The sequence below is a fragment of the Phoenix dactylifera genome, unplaced genomic scaffold (assembly GCF_009389715.1).
Source record: "Phoenix dactylifera cultivar Barhee BC4 unplaced genomic scaffold, palm_55x_up_171113_PBpolish2nd_filt_p 001694F, whole genome shotgun sequence".
NCBI classification, from domain to species: Eukaryota; Viridiplantae; Streptophyta; class Magnoliopsida; order Arecales; family Arecaceae; genus Phoenix; species Phoenix dactylifera.
In genome coordinates this window covers 59,874-78,092 of record NW_024068993.1, presented here as the reverse complement: position 1 = coordinate 78,092, position 18,219 = coordinate 59,874, and the positions used below count along the sequence as shown (strand labels likewise).

Here is an 18,219-nt window from a genome sequence, read left to right as displayed (position 1 = left end):
CAAAGTAACAGTCAAGCTCGCACTGCAGAACTAGAACATTTCTTTAATTGATAGGTCAGATAGGAAGTAGGCATACAAACCAAGTTATAAATCAATAGATCAGATGATTAACTGCCTCCCTCTTGCTAGCTAAAATGGGGTGAATCTTCTCATGCAAATTTGATTATTTAAGGAAGCGACTAAGCTAATCTCTATGAACAAACATACGCAGATGTCCCTTTTTCTAACAAAACTATAATCATGTCCTTCAATGGTGTATATGACTTGGGCCATGCACCCGCCAGAGTAATCTGTATTAAGTTTCTTGAAAGACAAGAAGCCACCACCAACCACCAAAAACCTTAACCCATGTACAAGAGAACAAACAAATATTGGCCATTCCAATGATGCAGCTTTAAAAATAACTTGTTATAGAGACTACTGATGATCAGCACAATGGTTGACATCGACAGGATGATTAGCCCGGTTTGGTTGCAGAGATCATGATAAAGGATCCATTCTGATGCGCGTAAACCAATCAAACCACATGCACTGCAGATATCTTCGAGTTCGCCTTCTGACAGATAGAGGTGTTGGCCTGAGGTTCGGGTATAAAGCTGTAAGGATAAAAAAGAAAAGGCAAATTAAGCGATTTGAGGTTATATTTGGTATTACATTCAATTTCCTATTTATAAAAATAAAAAAATATTTCATTTTAAAAATCAACAATATAAACATATTTGGTGTGGTTAACTACGTTTATTTTTGTAAACATAAAAAAATAAAAACCATCCCTATTCCAGCTTCTAGCAACGGTTGTTATTAGAAGTGAAGGCAAAGGTAGAGGCAAGCAGGATAGTGGCAGTGGCAGCAGCTGCAATGGTGGCAGCAATGCTAATGTTGGTCGCCGCTGGCTGGTGGTGGGAGTGATTGATAACACTAAACCTATTTTTCTCTTGATTCTTTTTTTTAAAAAAAAACAGAAAGTAGGAAAAAGGCGATATGAAACATGCCAAATTTTTTAGGACACAGCTTAGCCAATTAAAATTTCCTCCTCAAAAGGTTTAAAAAAAACATAGCCAGTTAGAAGTGCACAAGAATACAAAAAGAAAAAAAAAACAAAAGGAACCTAGCTTTTTCCATGCAAGGTTGATTTTAGGAAAAATGCTAAAGCATACTACGTTTATCATAACATTGTTAGCAAGCATGTGGGATTTTGAGATCATGAATTTCCCATTGGTTGATGGTTAACGTTTATACTCATTTCAAATTGGAAAAGTGGGGCTGTCTAAACAACTAATGAAATTCCAACAGTAGCACTGTATAGATGAGAAAAATATTATTTTTTCCTCCTGCTTGGAGCCCATTATTTTTATTTTCATATATAAATGAATCAAATGTTTTCTATATTGGCTGAATAAGGTATTACCTCACGTATTGCTCTGAAGATTGGAACAGCTGGAGGAATAGTATCAAGAACAAATGTTGTGGCAACAAATACACCTCCAGGGCGGAGTACTCGACTTATTTCTGCGACCTACAAGACAATTCAGGTAAGAGAAGGACAACTCAAATTGGAGAAGGAAAGTACTTTTCTTTCATTGCCATAAAGTTATTTATTATGGGGGACACAAGCAAGGAGCTGAATTCGTTATTCCTTCTTTCAATAATTAAACAAAACCAACTCAAAAGTTTTATTGGAAAGAATATGAACATAAATAATAATTTAATTTACTGATGCACTATGGTATGCTTTCTTTTTACTGGATAATCTAAAGAAATGGATAAGAAAACCAACTATAAGAACCATAACTAGCTAACTGATGTTCGAAACTTTTAGTTCTGCAATGAATAGTATGCAGACACCACCAAAATCCAATAAGCAGCTTTAGATGAATTAGGAAAATTATCAACGAAAGAGCCTATGGAATTGGATGTGAGATAAACCCAATATAGGGAGGATCATATTATAATATAAGGTTAGAGGTTTGAAGATCAAGACTATAGAAATACAAACAAAATCATGCTGGCCTTTGGCCTACTAATGATTGAGAATTAAGGCTTAAATAGGTAAAAAACCATGCTGCGAAGCTCAACACAGATTGAGAAATGACTGTCCTTTTTCTTTCACTATTTCATGACGCGAGTTCCAGACTAATCAAAGGACCATGGCAACAAGATATAGGTTTGGTGTTGGAACTAGGACCCTGGTAAAAGCTGAACCAAGCTCTGTGACCACCTTAGTGTCAACCTTTTTTTCCAACACCAACCAGTAAACAATCATGACTCGGAGAACCACTAAGATGAGCAGTACAACTGCACAAAGGCTTCAAACCAAGTCAATCAACTAGCGGGCATAATATTAGGTCAGCATTGATCATAAAGTAGTCTCTAGTAATTTAATATAGGGTTAGATCATAGAGGAGAAGACGCTTTTGGTAGGCTCGGATTTGTCATGGTGGTGATGGTTAGAGGGTACGTGATGGTGCCAAGCAGAGAGAGTGAGCTTAACACCACACAGTAGAGCACCTTCTCGAACATATGATCTATATCCTAATTTAACTGCTTAAGCTCCTAGACATATCTTGCACTGTGAAACTCGGTCTCCTGAGTTTTAACTTGTTCACTAAAGAAAAGTTGAGTGGAGAATGCACTCACAGCAGTGGATGGTGAAGGCCAACAATGTAATGCAGCACCAGCATGCACAGCATCAATGGAACTTGAAATAAATGGAAGTCTAGAGATATCAGCTCTGACCAAGATTAAATTCCTGCAGAAAACTTGCATGATTTTAGTTCTTTTAAAAAATTGCAACCTGAGATATAAACTACCTGTAAGATACTAAGCCTTCATATAACTTTTTATTTTGAAAGATTTTTGCAAGATAATTCTGAAGGTCCTGACAATCTCTATTGATATATAAGAACATTAGCTTATGTGGAAGGAGAAAAACCAACTCTTTTGAAATGCCCTTCTGCTTAATGAATTCATCACACTGCAGCAGCATATTCTCTGAGAAATCCAAAGCAACAACAAGTGAATACATTCCACTTTCAGCAAATAGCCTTGAAAACAAGCCACTTCCACAACTTGCATCGACAATAGTTCCTCCAATGGTTGGTGTAAGGTAAACTTTAGCCATTTCAAACTGCAGTACAAGAATATCAGCGAAATTTTGATATTGGACAAATGTGAAAACCACAAGGAAAATAAACCTGAAAAATTCATATCACACAATGTATATTATAAAGTGGTTCAATTATGCTTCTTATTGGTACTTCAGAGAAAACTTTCCAAACTTTTGATGAGTTTTCTCAGAATTCTAAGAAGAGTAAAATTGTTAGTATCTCCTAGCTCATACTTGTATAAACTGCATAAAAAAAAGTTGCTGAAATGAAAGACTGCAACAATACAAATGAGTCATTTATCAATTTACAATGGACAACAATATATAGCTGGAAGTCGGTAAACTACAAAACCTCTCTTTGTGGGCCAGGGAAACCACCCCATATGAAATTTTGTCGCCATCCCCTTTCATAAAGAAATGAAACCAATTGACTCCTGTTCCAATAAACAGTCAGTAAGAATGAAACGTGCAAGTTCCACTCAAAGTGAATCAGTTTCTTGCTCTTTGACTACCTATAGCTCAATAAAATAGGTCAACGTAGCAGGAGTTTCTTATCGTCTCTTTACAAGGGTGACGTAGTCAAGATGTTCTGCAAAGTTGTTTTACATCAGATTTCCAAGCCATCATTTACTCCCACACATAATATGTAAATACTAAACAAGGTGTTTTTTTTTAAAATTTTCCTCTATTTATCATTTTTATAGCATTCAATGCAAACAAAGAGATGCACATTAATTCCCTAGATCCAGGACTAAGATATTAAAATAGGTAATCAGTCAGTAACATATGAAATGATACATAGTTTAAACAAAGAACCATTTGATAACCAATCTGCTAACTTGTTAACAGACAACAATGCAACATCACAAATGGTGCCGAAGGACTCCTATTCTTTTAAATAGGCTGCATGGATAGGGGAAAAATGTACTATTGAATGAAAAAAGAATCTCATGCTAATTGAGATAAATTTTATTTATCTAAGAGGCAAGCTCAAAAGGCTTACAGATCTGATTGGCATGATATTCTTCAGCAGTCAAATCAGGATTAAATTTTGGATACCAAATGACAATTGACACACACACACACACACACACAACACGCGCGCGCGCGCGCACGCACACACACAGAGAGAGAGAGAGAGAGAGAGAGAGAGAGAGACTCCATGAAAGTTGAGAAAGTCTCAACATTAATGTTGAGAAAGCCTTTTCCTACCAAATATGGTTCAGCCACAGCACACAACTCAATGATGAGAAAGGCTATCTAAAAGCATAGAACAGATTCTAGGACCATCATATTGGGTTAGCAATAGCACACAACTCGATGTTAAGAAAAAGGCTCCCTAAAAGGATAGAGCACATTTTATGACCAGTAGTCAAACTTACATCAATATTGAATCCCTAGCAATGGCAAATCTAGGTAAGTGAAGAGCTTTTCATATAACCTATATGCTTGTGCGCAGGTAGGGAAATCTACATTATTGGTCACAGCTGAGCTTGTGGAACTAAAGAGCAATCCTTCAAAATTTCCCTAGACTTGCAAAGTATCTAGACTAAGGGGAAAGATATCTTTTGCTGCCGTTAAATTTTATGTATTTTAGATGCACAAACAAGGCAAAGAGCCAAAAGAATGCTGTTCCAACAGGATGGCACAAACTTAGGAAATATTCATACATTCATAAAAGAGATTATCAGAAAAGATCAACAATCGTTTGAGATTTAAGAGTATTCATGACAAAGCTAGTAGGAGAAAAGTATGTTCTGACACAACTCTTGTAGGACCTAAATGGATGACACATTGGAAACCACAGTGAGAAATGCTCCTAAAGCTTCCTTGCAAAGCTAGTTACAAGTTCCATTTTTGTTCGTATTAGCATCAGTTTCCATTGGCCTCCTACATCCTAAAATTTGATGTCAAAAAGTGGAGGGTTAGCTATTAAGTACTGACTAAAGTAAAAGTATCCAGAAAACCTGAATAGAACATTTTCATTCTTCAAAAATTTAGAATCCCTCTTGGGTTGTGAAAGGGCCTTCTGCTGATACTCTAGAAGAAGCACTAGACTTAGAAGGGAACTCCAGCAGGAAGAGAAAACCTTTACAAATCTAAGCAGCTTCAGCTCCAGTATTGATACTGAGGCAAAACCAATGAATGCTGAACCGGGTGTACCGCCTGGCTCAGGCCGAACTGTGTCGACCCGGTTGTTGATCGGATCGGTACGGGCATACAAAACGGTTCCGACCCCTAACAGGCCGATATAAGAGCGAACCGGACCAGAGTCTGTGCGAACCGGCATCGAGTCTGGATCGATCTGCCTAGCGCGTCGTGCGTGTGGCTGTGGCGCCGCGTGCGTGCTGCACCTGTGGCCTTTTTTGCTGGTTCGGTACCGGTCCGAATCGATCCGGGCCGACTTGTACCCGATACAGTACCGATTTGGTGATCCTTGGGCAAAACCAAGACAAAACCCCACCCCAGCTCCCTCCTTCAAATCCTTCATGATACATGCAGGTACAGTCCTCTATACATGACCCTAACAACTCAAGTACCAAGAACAACTACATGATATTGGATGGAAAACTGCAAACCGTGACTCATTGAGAGGAGGAATAGCTACTGTACTTTAAACTAACAAGTATACAGAAAAAAAATCACAAGTGAAAGGCTTGTTCCACCACCCAAATAAAAAAAAAGGAAAAAATTAAAAAAATTGGCAGGGAGAACTTTAGGATTTAGAATTTTCATTTTGAGTAACCTAGAAGATAGAGGTAGCAAGAGATTTTCTATAGCATTAGTAGATAACCCCTTCTTATTTTTATCCTATTTTGCATCAGTTTTAAGGTAAAACTCTTTTTCAGTGTTCCTTTAGATGATTTTGGACAGATTGAGCATTACCTACCCTTGGACTCCTAAGGAATGAAATGGGAAAAAATAAGTTCCCATGCCCACTCATTCACTCCAGTTTCTGCTATTATTTTATCTCTGACCCAATACTAGAGCTCAACAATGATAACCAGAGACAATCATGTGGAGCAACACCCTTCTTGTCAAAATCTCCCAATCCCTTTCCTTGCATCTCACTATTAGTCTTGCATCCCTCTCCTTAACTGATCATGGCTCCTAACATTTATAACGCAACATGGAATTGCAAAGAATTGTGTGTTTTAGTAATGATTTGAGTGTTATTCATAGTTAATCTCTTCAATACATAGAACTTGCAAATCTGTTTGGGATTCCCTCACCCTGCAAATAGCATATATCTTCCAAAAAAAAACTTGCTCGATTTTATAATACACAACGATGCATAAGGATCAAACAACAAAGCAACTAGTGACTTCACAAATATAGTGAAATTTTTATGTTAACTTATGAATTTTTTTGGGGAAAGTTTTATGTTAACCTATGCAAATCATATCAAGTAATTTGATACATATATGAGGATCCATTTGAGACATTTGTGCATCCTATAAGAGGTCAAGGATCATGCTATGGACAAAATCATAGTTCCATTACTTAACTATGTGTATAGGTCTGTAAATGCTGAGATGGAAAGTCTGTAATGATCTAATGTGATTTTGTTAAAATTAGCAACAGATATGATATAGAATTCTTTAAAAGTTTAAAGGTAAATAGTACCTAAAAAGTTCTGTTCCAGCTGGCACAGTTTCAGTGTACTCTTTTGAGCCACTAGATACTGTCAGATCCAGATATATTCCATTATTGAAGTAATCTTTCTTGCAAATATGGCATTCAACATCAGACCCAGCTGTGATGCTCTGTAATAAACTCATCCAGTGCAACATAAAATAAACGATTAGCATATGATTTAAAACTGTAAGAACACTGGGGAAACGATCTTCATTATCTTAGGGATCAAAAGCTGACAGGTAGAGAAGAGCATCCTTCTATCAAGGCAAAATCAGATAACTTACACAGTTTGGCTTGCATTACTTTTACTGATTAATGGATAATAACAAACAGGACAGCCTAAATTATTCATCCCAGTGCTAACTTTTGCATCTGGAATAGGATCCTGAAAACACAAGAGCAGAGAAAAGGTTATCAGAGACAACAACATTCATAATTTAAGTGCCAACCAGCAAAGCACAACACTGAACAATATGCAATTTGCTATTGTTCAGTCCCTTACCTCAATGCTGCATTGGCATGATATGGGGCATGCACACTACTTGGCAGCTTGCCATCCAAACCGTGCCAGTATTGAGATGGCACATGGCAAGGCATAGTAAAAATTTTATCATGCCAATGCCAGGCTGGCGCACCACCACAATGAAAGACTTTAATCCTTCTACAGCAATATGTATAATATTTTTGAAAAATAAAGCTCGAAGATGAATTGTCAAAGCATTATTAATTACTTCATTTAAGAATAGTTACTAAGTTGATGTGTTTGTGGCTTCATGTTAACAGGCCCTAACTATTAGCTTTTGGATCCATTGGAAGTGGTGTAATAGGTTTTACGTGACCAGCTATTACAACATGGTTGCACAACTATATGTACATAGATATATGCTAGAGTGAGAGTGAGATGGACATTCTTTCCAGAAGGATTGGAAACAAAATCTATCAATTCAAAATCAGAGATGGACATTCTGGATGGAAAATTCACACTATTGGTCATAATCTATGTTATCAAAATACCTAGAAACCTAAATCATATATTTGGGAGGTCATTTGCTTGGATATTAAAGTCAAATATAGTCTTGGTGAGCATAAAGGACCAAGAAGTGCTCCTTTGTGATAACTTCCTTTATGTTTGATCTATTATACATGAGAAAGGAGGTATACTTTTGTGTTATCTTTGTACAGACTAAAGGATAACATAATGATGCAATGATGTGGCTAGTACTACCAACAAAAATTTGGAGCACTAAATAAGGTCTAGGCAGATAATACATAAGATGAGAATGATGGATGTGTTAAAAACTAGGACTAAGTCTAGACAGATAATACGTATGATGAGAATGATGGATGTGTAAAAAACTAGGAATAAGTATGGTGGAAGCTAGAATATTATATGAATCATTAGTTGTACCAGTATAGTTCAAGGATAATGGAGGCAGAGCTACGCATATACCCAGAAGAGAATTCAAAGAGATCACAATAAATAGTTATTAGAATTTAATGGTCAAAAACACAAAGGATGGTACCTAAAAAAAATGGATGGAAGTGATGATTTCCTTTTTTTGTTGGAAGAAGGTTGTAGACAGTTACTAGGAATGGATGTTGAAAGAAAGTAAGCCCAACTCCACACGTTTTCAATAAGGCATGTTGGGTGATGCTCAGACCCAAGTTTCTTTTTTCAATTTTCCCAGTTCAATTGCTTGAGAGGTAGCTTATCAGGCTTCACTATTTTGCTATTTTTGTCTCTTGTAGGATGCTCCTATTGTAGAAAAATAGGCATGCTGGTTGATGCTGAGACCCAAGTTTCTTTTTTTCCAAGTTCAATTGCTTGAGAGGTAACTTATAAGGCTCCATAATTCTGCCATTTTTGTCTCTTGTCGGATGCTCCTATAGCAAAATTACAGCAAATAAAAAATAAAAAATCCTCTGTTCCATCTCATTGCGATCAAAAATTAGATTTTGATCAGGTGATAAAAAGACTATAACATCATCTATCTGAGACAACACCCTGTTCATCTCTGCTGAAATTCTAAATCCGTGACCCTCAACAGCCTATCACCCTCCAAACTACTGCCTATATTACCAATAAATTCATCCACCAAAAATGTCATTTTTTTTAAATTTTTTGAACTAAAATGAACTAAAAAATCCCACATTTTTAATCATCCGACATCCCATTTTCCTCTTCTTTTCTCCCTACTTTACAGGGAACCTGTAAATTTTTTCTCCTTTTTCCTCTAATAGAAGCTGGTGGACTTCGGCCCTCCATTACATTCCAAGAAAGGGGGGAAAAAAGGGACATCCCGTAAACGTTTAAGCTAACCATCACAAAACTTAAGGACAAAAAATCGACTGGATTTGTTAATCATAATCTAATTTTTCGAAACAATGATAGTAGCACGGTGGATACAGGTCACGTAAATTGCGATTCTTCATTCTCTGTTACATAAACATCATTTGTAGTTCTTTGCAATGATCAGCATCAAACTCTATTCAAGATTTACGATGGTTGAAGAAAACCCATCAAGAAAGAAAGATCGGATTGGTAACCAAAATGAAGAATAAGAACCACGAAATTTTAGATCAAGAGAGAGCCCTGTTTACCACGGGGTTAGCCTCGACGCTGGCGGTGACGGAAGAGGAGGCTCGAATCCGAACCGAGAGCGGAGGCTTCGCGCTTGGACACCCACGGTTGCGGAGGCAGCGACGAGGAACGAAGGCCCTTCAGGCTCCCCGCGGCCGCCGGGCCCATTCTCTCCGCTGTTTCTTCCTCGTCCCCCCTGCTATATATTTTCCTGAGTAGATGTTCGGAAGGCTCGGAGGCCTATCTTAAATTAGGCCGCCGCAGGCCATGCTTTAAGTCGCTCCCACCAGCGGATCGGACGGCTGGCAGATTATGTATAAGGATATCAATCATCCGTTCGCGAGAAAAATATACACTCCCGAAACCCGCGGTTGCATGCGTTTGATGGCTTTGATGCAAGGATTGGTGTGCAGTAAAGTGTTTACGTCGCAACTTTGGCACCGCAAAGGATGCTTTTGTGGTGAATTGGAGGCAAGATTTAGGCGTCTCCTGTGTCTTTCCCAGGATTTGTCTTCATGGTTGCTGTGGTGACTCGTAGACACCTTTATTTTCCTGAAACCTCATTAAAAAATATGTATCTCGGATAAATCTATTCTTATCGATACAGGTTTGTTTGTTTTTTTTTTTTTTTTTTATAACGGCAGCTCGCAGTGGTGTAAAATGCGGCCAATAAAATCAGAAAAACAGTAGCTCACTAAAGAGCTTCGGCAGAGAGGCTTGGTTTCTCTATAAAAAGCCACCGAAGTTGTGAGCAACAAAGGAAGCAACCTAGTCAGCCGCACCATTTGCTTTCGTATAAACATGCATGGCCATGTAGGAGCCACACTCTTCCAGAAGTCTGCAGATGTCGTAGTAGCAGCGGTCTTTCCTTCGCAGTGCCTTTCCGACCTTGATCTACTCGATCACCACAGCCGAGTCACTCTCGAGGAGGAGACGATTACACCCACGACACGCCTCGCAAAAGTAATGTCCTCCTAAGCAGTTCCGAGCTCGATACAAACTACAATCATGGTCGAAGATGCGTCGACCCGCGACCGTCACGTCTGGCCCCATGGTTTTTGAATTGATGCCAAATGATATTCACTAGTGACTAGAGTTGGGCACTCGTGCCGGGCCGTGCCGGGCCGTGGGCGGCCCGCTAGCTACAGTACCGGGCCGTGCCTGGCACGGCCCATTTAAGGGGGCCGTGCTGGGTCACGGGTTTCTGGCCCGCGGCCGAGCCCGGCACGGCCCGCTCTTGGCCCGTGGGCCAAGCCACGGCACGGCCCATAAGGGCCTGGGCCGGGCCCGGCCCGGCCCGATAAAAATTAATGCTTCATAAATTTTTTTAATAAATTAATAAATATTGAAAACTAACGATTTATTAATATAAAGCCACCTTAATGGTGGGGGGTTTGGCATAGATTCCCTACCAGTTTATTAATTTAAATCAAAATGGTACATGAAGGGAGGTTTGGACCTTGGTCTGACCTCCAGAATACAATAAGAAAGGGCCGAGGTTTGGACCTTGGTCTGACCTCCAGAATACAATAAAAATGTACAATTATAGAAAAATTAAGAAATCTTACTAATCATCAGTGATTCAGTGAATCAGTATTCACTCTTCAGTAGTGTTTGTATCATCATCATCAGAGAATTGTTGTATTATGTCCACCTTTATCTTGAAGTCTTGCCTCAGCATCCAACCAATCTTTGAAGCAGAGAAGCATCTCCACCGTTTCGCCTGTCATCCTACTTCTCTTTTCGTCAAGAACACGCCGACCTGCACTAAAAGCGGATTCCGATGCTACCGTGGACATCGGCACAGACTAAAATATCGCGTGCAATTGCAGACATAATAGGATATTGATTTTTAACACTCTTCCACCAAGATAATACATCTAGATTCTCTATTTGATTTTCATCATATGCAGACTGAAAGATCATTTCGTAAAATAAATTCTAGTTCACTACTTAAAGATGAAGAAGATGAAGATAAACTTGAAGCATGTGTGTGTTTTCTCCTGTGCAATGAATGAAAAAATAGATGACGAACGAGAACTACTTAGAAGAAGAAATGGAGGTTTGTACGGAAAATCTAGATCCACGAATTTTTTCATCATATAAAGCATAAATATCATAAAGAAGTTGTTTTACCTCATTTTTAGCAGGTTCAGGATCTTTAATCATTATTTCACAGTATGCATCAAGTAAAATTAGCACGCCATTCAATTTAAACTCTAGGATCAAATACAGCAGCTAAGTTATGCATAGGACATATCTTGTCCCAATACTCATTCCATTTAGATTCCATTAGGTCAATAATAGGCATTAAAACATCATCATATCTATGTTCTGCAAATTTTTGACTAATTATATATGCTTGTTGTAAAAATGAACATGAAGTTGGATAATAAATACCAGAAAGAACATTGGTAGCATTATAAAAACTAAGCAAAAAATCTTCCAAAATTTTTCCTTTATTCCAATCAGTTTCAGACAATGTAAACCTAATCCACGATCATTAATATATGCACTTAATAAGTTTTTATATGGGTATGCATCATGCATCATGCTATATGTTGAGTTCCAACGAGTAATTACATCAAGTTTAAATTTTTTAAAACGTTTACCATGATTTATACATAGTTCCTTAAATTCTTGAAGTCTTGATCTTGAAGCATGAATAAAAGAAACTGCATTTCTAATTTTACCAATCACATCTTGAATCATGTCCATGCCAGCTTGAACAGAAAGATTTAAGATATTACATGCACATCTAATATGCAATAAATTTCCATCTAACATGGGATGCAATGAGTCTTTTAATAATGCAACAGGCAGAATTATTATTAGATGCATTATCAAACGTAATAGACATAATTTTATCATTAATATTATATGAACATGCAGTTTGATAAATGACATTTGAAATTTTGTTGCCCAGAATGTTGGAAAATCAAAAGCACGAAAAGCAAGAATACGTTTATTTAATTGCCAATCATTATCAATATAATGAGCAGTAATGGCAATAAAACAATTACTACCTACAGATGCTGACCAAATATCAGAGTTAATTGAAATTTTACATTTAAAGTAGAAAGTGTTTCAATTAAACTTTGCTCATTGCTAAAAAGTTAGTCATAGCTACTCTTCTAAATGTACGCCTACTAGTTCTTTTGTAAGCAGGTTGTAGGTTTAATTGAACATATTCTTCAAAATTAAAAGATCACATAAACTAAAAGGTAATTCATCCCTAACTATCCATTTTACAAGTGCTTTTTCTTTGATTTTCATGATTATATGCAAAATTACCTACAAGTAATCCCCCTTGTATATTAAGGGTACTTTGAGTTTGAGCATGAAATCATGCATCCTATGACTTCTCTTGATGTCTTTTTAAATGCCCTGTTCCCCCACTACTACTACAACTATAAAGTTTGGCACATTTTTTACATTTAGCTTCCAGACTCCATCAACAATAACTCTATCAAATTCATTCCATACAGCACTAGTCCTCTTACGAGAAGATGTTTGATCTTCACTCGGTTCACTAGTTCTAGAGGAACTAGGAACATGGGGTTGGGGATTAGTTTCTTCTCCCTCAGAAACAAGAGGGAATGCCAAAATGACTTTCCTCAAAAGATGACATATCTAAATTGATGAATTCAAAAAATAAAAACTAACCACAAGGAGGAATTGAGTAGAGGGTCGGAGGGCAGAGGCAGAGCCGAGATTCTGAGCTTCCTCTTGTGCTCTCAACAGGAGTGACCTCTCTTCTCAACAGGAACCTTCTCTTGTGTAGCACTTGAACACTTGCTAAATGCAAACTAAAAATTAAATTGCTAGAAGAGCACTTTAGAAGAGAAAAATAATATAGTAGAGAAGGAGAGAATAGTTGGTTTGGTGTGGTGAGAATGAGGGAGGAAAGGGCTATTTATAGAAGCCCAAATTTTTTTCCCAAAATACCCCTCAATTTAGCCGTTTTAGGACTGTTGGGAGGGGCAATTTTGGAATTTTCCCAAATAGCCGTTGGAAACGGCTATTTTTCTCCCCCCCCACCAGACGGGCCGTGCCAGGCACGGCCCGTTTGCGCCCGTTGCGGGCCGTGCCAGGCACGGCCCGTCTCGTGCCGTGCCCGGCCCGGCCCGCCAATAGACGGGCCTGGGGCCGGGCCGGGCTTCCGTTCTGTGCTGAACGGGCCCGTGCCCGGTACGGCCCGCTTCATAAGCGGGCCCGGGCCAGGCACGACCTGTTTAGACCTCGGGCACGGTGGGCCTGGGCCGGGCCAGCCCGGCCACGGCCCGATGCCACACTATTAGTGACACATTGCATTTTTGTTTGGGGTGGAATAATTCGTTGTAGCGCCTAGCTATATATGGTCAGTGCCGGCCCGAGCGTTAGGCGACCGAGGCGGTCGCCTAAGGCCTCAGGCCAATGGAGGGCCTCCGGGAGGCGTGACCAAAAGGAAGCAAAGGCCCCATGTGAAAACAGGAACAGGAGCTTCCCCTTGATGGAAGGCTACGAGTCTTCCCCCTTGATGGAAGGGAGGTGGAGAGTTTCCTGGCCTGCAGAGAGGCAATTTGGGAAGTTGGGGACAGTAGTTTTGTTTTGGGTGGAGAGAGAGAGAGAGGAGGAGGAGGGATTTGGTTGGCTTGATACACGCCTGAAGCCACTCTTATCTTTCATCCTTCTCTTTTTGGTTTTAGTCTTGGTTTTCCTTCCCTCACATTACTCCTGATCTAGCTGGGCCATCGGGAAGAAAGATAGAGGGATTGGAGATGGACTTCTTGAGTTCTTGGAGGGTGGAGATTCTTTTAATTTTCTCCTCTGGGTTTCTTCTCCCCTCTTGGGTGGGTAGAGAGAGAAAAGGAGGGAGGGGGTTGAATGGCTGCTGTGCTGTGATGTTGCAGTTGCTGCTTGGGTACTCACTTGAAGGGGAGATGGTGGGACGGGACTTTTATTAATTAGATGGAGTGAATTTTCCATAATGCCCCTATTTTCTCTTATAGAGAGGCTTCTTTCTGGACAAATTCTTTTCTTTACCTTGACCATGAAGTGCCCACGGGATGACCTTTTCTTATCCTGCTCTTGCTTGACATGGTAAACAGTATTGCCCAGCATTATCTCAATTATTTAATCAGTTTTATGGCCCGGCAATTACATTTCTATGTTTCCATTCAAAAATTATATTAAACTGAAAAAACTTTTGTCTACTTTTGTTAGATTCATGTATCTTTGTTGAAATAGTATACTTGATAGCTATCTATTTTCATATTATTTTTTTAAATATTTTATATTTATTAAAAAATTTATTATTAAAAAAAAAGGCCTCATTCATTGGATTCGCCTTAGGCCCCCAAATGTATCGGGCCGCCCCTGTATATGGTCAAGGAATTTTGGGGTCCTGGGATAAATGGAATGTGAAGATTGTGGTGAAACGGATAGGCTCAGAGCCACCCCTTGTCTCATTTTTGGAATTCAGTATCATTGGTTTTTTATTGAATATTGGAGGTGGTTTTGTTCGTAGATCCAACAGCAGAGGCTTGGGCTGCCAATTAGTGGAAAAGTGCTAGTTTATCTCTTAATACACAGAGAACTGCCTTGGCAACTTGGAGCTTTTTTTCACTATTGTTTACTTTTCCAAAGAGGTTATAATGAAGTTCTTCCAACAGAGATGCAAATCAAGTAGCAGACTACGTTACTTATGCAGGAATTGTCTTGACTTTTCTAAAATTTGTGGCTGTGGGTGTGGGTGTGTGCGCGACTTGGAACGGGCCCAAATCCAAACCCCTGCCCAGTCCGTTCATCGAGTAAGGTTGAGTTAAGGTTTATAAATTTAGATTTTGGGTTGTGCTTGGGTTCACAAATCCCAACCCGATCTTGGTTTCCAACCCAACCTTTTCTTAGATTGAGTTATTGTTGATTTCCAACCCAAGCTGTCCTGATCCAAACGATAAATAATAAATAAATAAATAATCATATTTAGATTTCATATGGGATTTATATGTTTTTGTAGCCTTGTGAGTCATCATTTAAATTGATGAATGGTTGAGATATCACAGGTTATAGTGACCATAGTGCGAAAAATTTGTGAACATTGTTTTAAATAAAAATATGGATAAATAGCAAACATTTAGCGATCATGAATGTTTTAAAATTGCACTTTTAAGGACTTGTGTTGGTATATGTTTAGTCCCACATCGGTTATTCGTCGAAGAGATTTTGGATACTTATATAGGACTAAGAAACCCAAAAAATAGTACTTTTCAGCTAGCCTTCTTGGGTGAGACCTTGGGTTATAACAAATGGTATCAAAGCAAACATGGCCCATTGCCTATGTGGATTAGGAGGCATCGTAGCATGAGTTCATAGAGGCTGATCACGGGCCGATCGTGGTGTTTATGATTAAATTTGAATAAATTTGAATCCTAAGCCTCACAAAGATGTTAGGCTTAAAGAGAAAGTGTATGTAAGGATTCATGTGGGTGTATGTTTAGTCTTACATCGGTTATTCGCCGAGAAGATTTTGGGTACTTATACAAGACTAAGGAACTCAAAAAAATACCTTCCAACTAGTTTTTTAAGTAAGATCCTAAGTTGTGACAATTTTTTATTTTAATTTTTTTTGATTCAACGCAATGTAACATAGTTGGCGTTGCTAGATCCAACCCAAATTTAGCTCAAGTTGGGGTTAGGTAGTGTTGGGTTAAGGAAATCTCAATCTGAGAGGTTGGGAAAAGGCCGAGGGATATGTATATTTGACTGGGCTAGGATTTGTGGCCTTACGAGAAGGTATATGTTCAATCAACATACTAGCATTATAGAACTTACCCCCAATTGCTTGGAGATATTTTTATAAGATATCATCTTGATACTGGTTGGCATAAATTAGCAAGAAAAGCGAAGTGTCAGAATTTCTACTGTAGTTTGCAACTGCCCTCTCATCCGATGGAACTCAAACTAAGGCCCAACGGCTATGAAAAGAGAACTTTAAATTTGTCTATCATGCCCTACCAAAAAACAAAATTGTGCCATGGTAGAATTGCCCAACTTCAAATCAATGCAAAGTAACAGCCAGATAAAATATTGAAACTCAAATGTTTTAATCTGTATAGCAAGGGCACAAAAAGATTGTTACTTTTATCTAATCTTGATTTTACTGTCATAAAAAAAATAAAAATAAAAATGCCTAACCATACCATCCAATTTAATTTTATTATCACATCATGAAATCTTATAGAGACAACTTTCCAAGAGGGAGAGACCTAAAGGTTTATCATGGTTGAAAAAGGCATAGGCGAATGCAGTGTGTGAGAGCATACAAAATTAACCCTGCTTGGCAACATAAGTAAAATGAAAAAATAGAATTATTACATTTTGAATACGGTATAAGTTTTTTTTTTCTTTTTCTCCTTATTTTGCAGGTGAAATGGAGACTGAAGCCCATCGGAAAAATAGGATGTAATGTAGAAAACAAGGTAAGTATGGTCGAGCTGTGCTATCGGAGATGGCGGCACCGTTACCCTAGAGATTGAAGGATATTCTTATACTTAAACAAAAAAAAAAATCTATCAATTTTATCCATATCCAGAATTTTTTGGCTTGGGATAAGATGAAACAAGCGTTGATCCAAAAAAAAAAAAAAATTAATGTTTGTCTAACAACGAAACAAGATCTGTTAATTTCAAGTTTGTATGATGGTGAGAATCCAAGTTTTTTTAAAGAAACGGTGGTCCCTAAAGATGGTTGCTGGATCGCACAGAAAAAGTTACGAAAAACTCAGACATCCATGAATACAGATGCAAGAAAGAAATGAAACGTTTTTCAAGAATGAAGAATATTTACGATAAAGCTGGCAAGAGGTTAATGACTTTTTCTTGGGCAATAATAGAGTTCCACTATGTGTCTAAGGCCGGGAGCTTTGGATACGTTAATACATTAATATATTATATTAAATAATTTAATATTATATTAAATTATTATACTATAATATATAATATTATAATATTATATTATAATAATATTATGTTGTATTATATTGATATTATACTATATTATATATTTATATATTAATATATATTATATTTTATTATGCTATATTATATATTATTATGTAATGTTATTTTTGGTTATTTTGTCATACTAAAAGAATAGTTGTCGAATAAACAGTAAATAATTTTTTATAAAACCTCCACGTTCAACAGCTTTCTCAAATTGGATCTAAGTTAACAAATCTAGGAAAGAAGAGATGGAAACCTATAAAATTCTGTTGTCATCCTGGGTCTATCATGGTCCTATCCGGAGCTACCGAATGTTGCACAGTATTTTACGGTGCGTACTGAAGAGAATTCTAGATTTATCAGGGGTGGGGCCATAAAATGCCACATTGTCAAATGATGGGTCCTTTCTACCAACTCTTTCGTGTTGCATCCGCCACCAAGTGGCAGTCGGCCAGATTCCATCGATCTGAGTTCCGCCGCATTGGTCCCAAGAAATAACGGAAGGTTCTGGGTGGAGCCATGGTGTAGTGCGGCGGTTGACCTATCGCTCTTACTTGTCGGTGGTTTTAAAATGGAAACTGAGGAAAATATCTGACACCATGCACTAAGGATTTCCACTAAATAAGTGCACCTACTCTAAATTGAACAATTTATGTGGTGGACCAAATCTAAAGATTATGATCCTCCTGCCCCGATAGTTTCAGCTTATAGATTAACTAATTTTCGAAGAGAGACGGTGAGAGGAAATAGTACCTGCTTTACTTTTTCATTAAAGTTTCAGACTAGAAATGGTGCAAGTTATATGGCCAATCATATTATATCTACACCATAAGATTCTTCAACATAACTATGGTTCTAATTTTTGGATAATTTATTTTTGAATTTTCGTAAATGTATGTATACTTGTCTTA

The 18,219-nt window shown here is 38.1% G+C and overlaps 1 protein-coding gene across 1 annotated transcript; it reads right to left on the bottom strand.

Annotated features, from left to right (window-relative positions):
- Positions 1 to 218: 218 nt before the first annotated feature.
- Positions 219 to 9,460, bottom strand: LOC120108982 (uncharacterized methyltransferase At1g78140, chloroplastic-like). Its single transcript, XM_039122722.1, is given in 8 exon segments — positions 219 to 503; positions 505 to 596; positions 1,409 to 1,516; positions 2,638 to 2,749; positions 2,937 to 3,127; positions 3,459 to 3,540; positions 6,734 to 7,130; positions 9,347 to 9,460. Coding segments are annotated over 7 exon segments (816 nt in total). The 5' UTR covers positions 6,919 to 7,130; positions 9,347 to 9,460; the 3' UTR covers positions 219 to 457.
- Between the last annotated feature and the right edge of the window lie 8,759 nt (positions 9,461 to 18,219).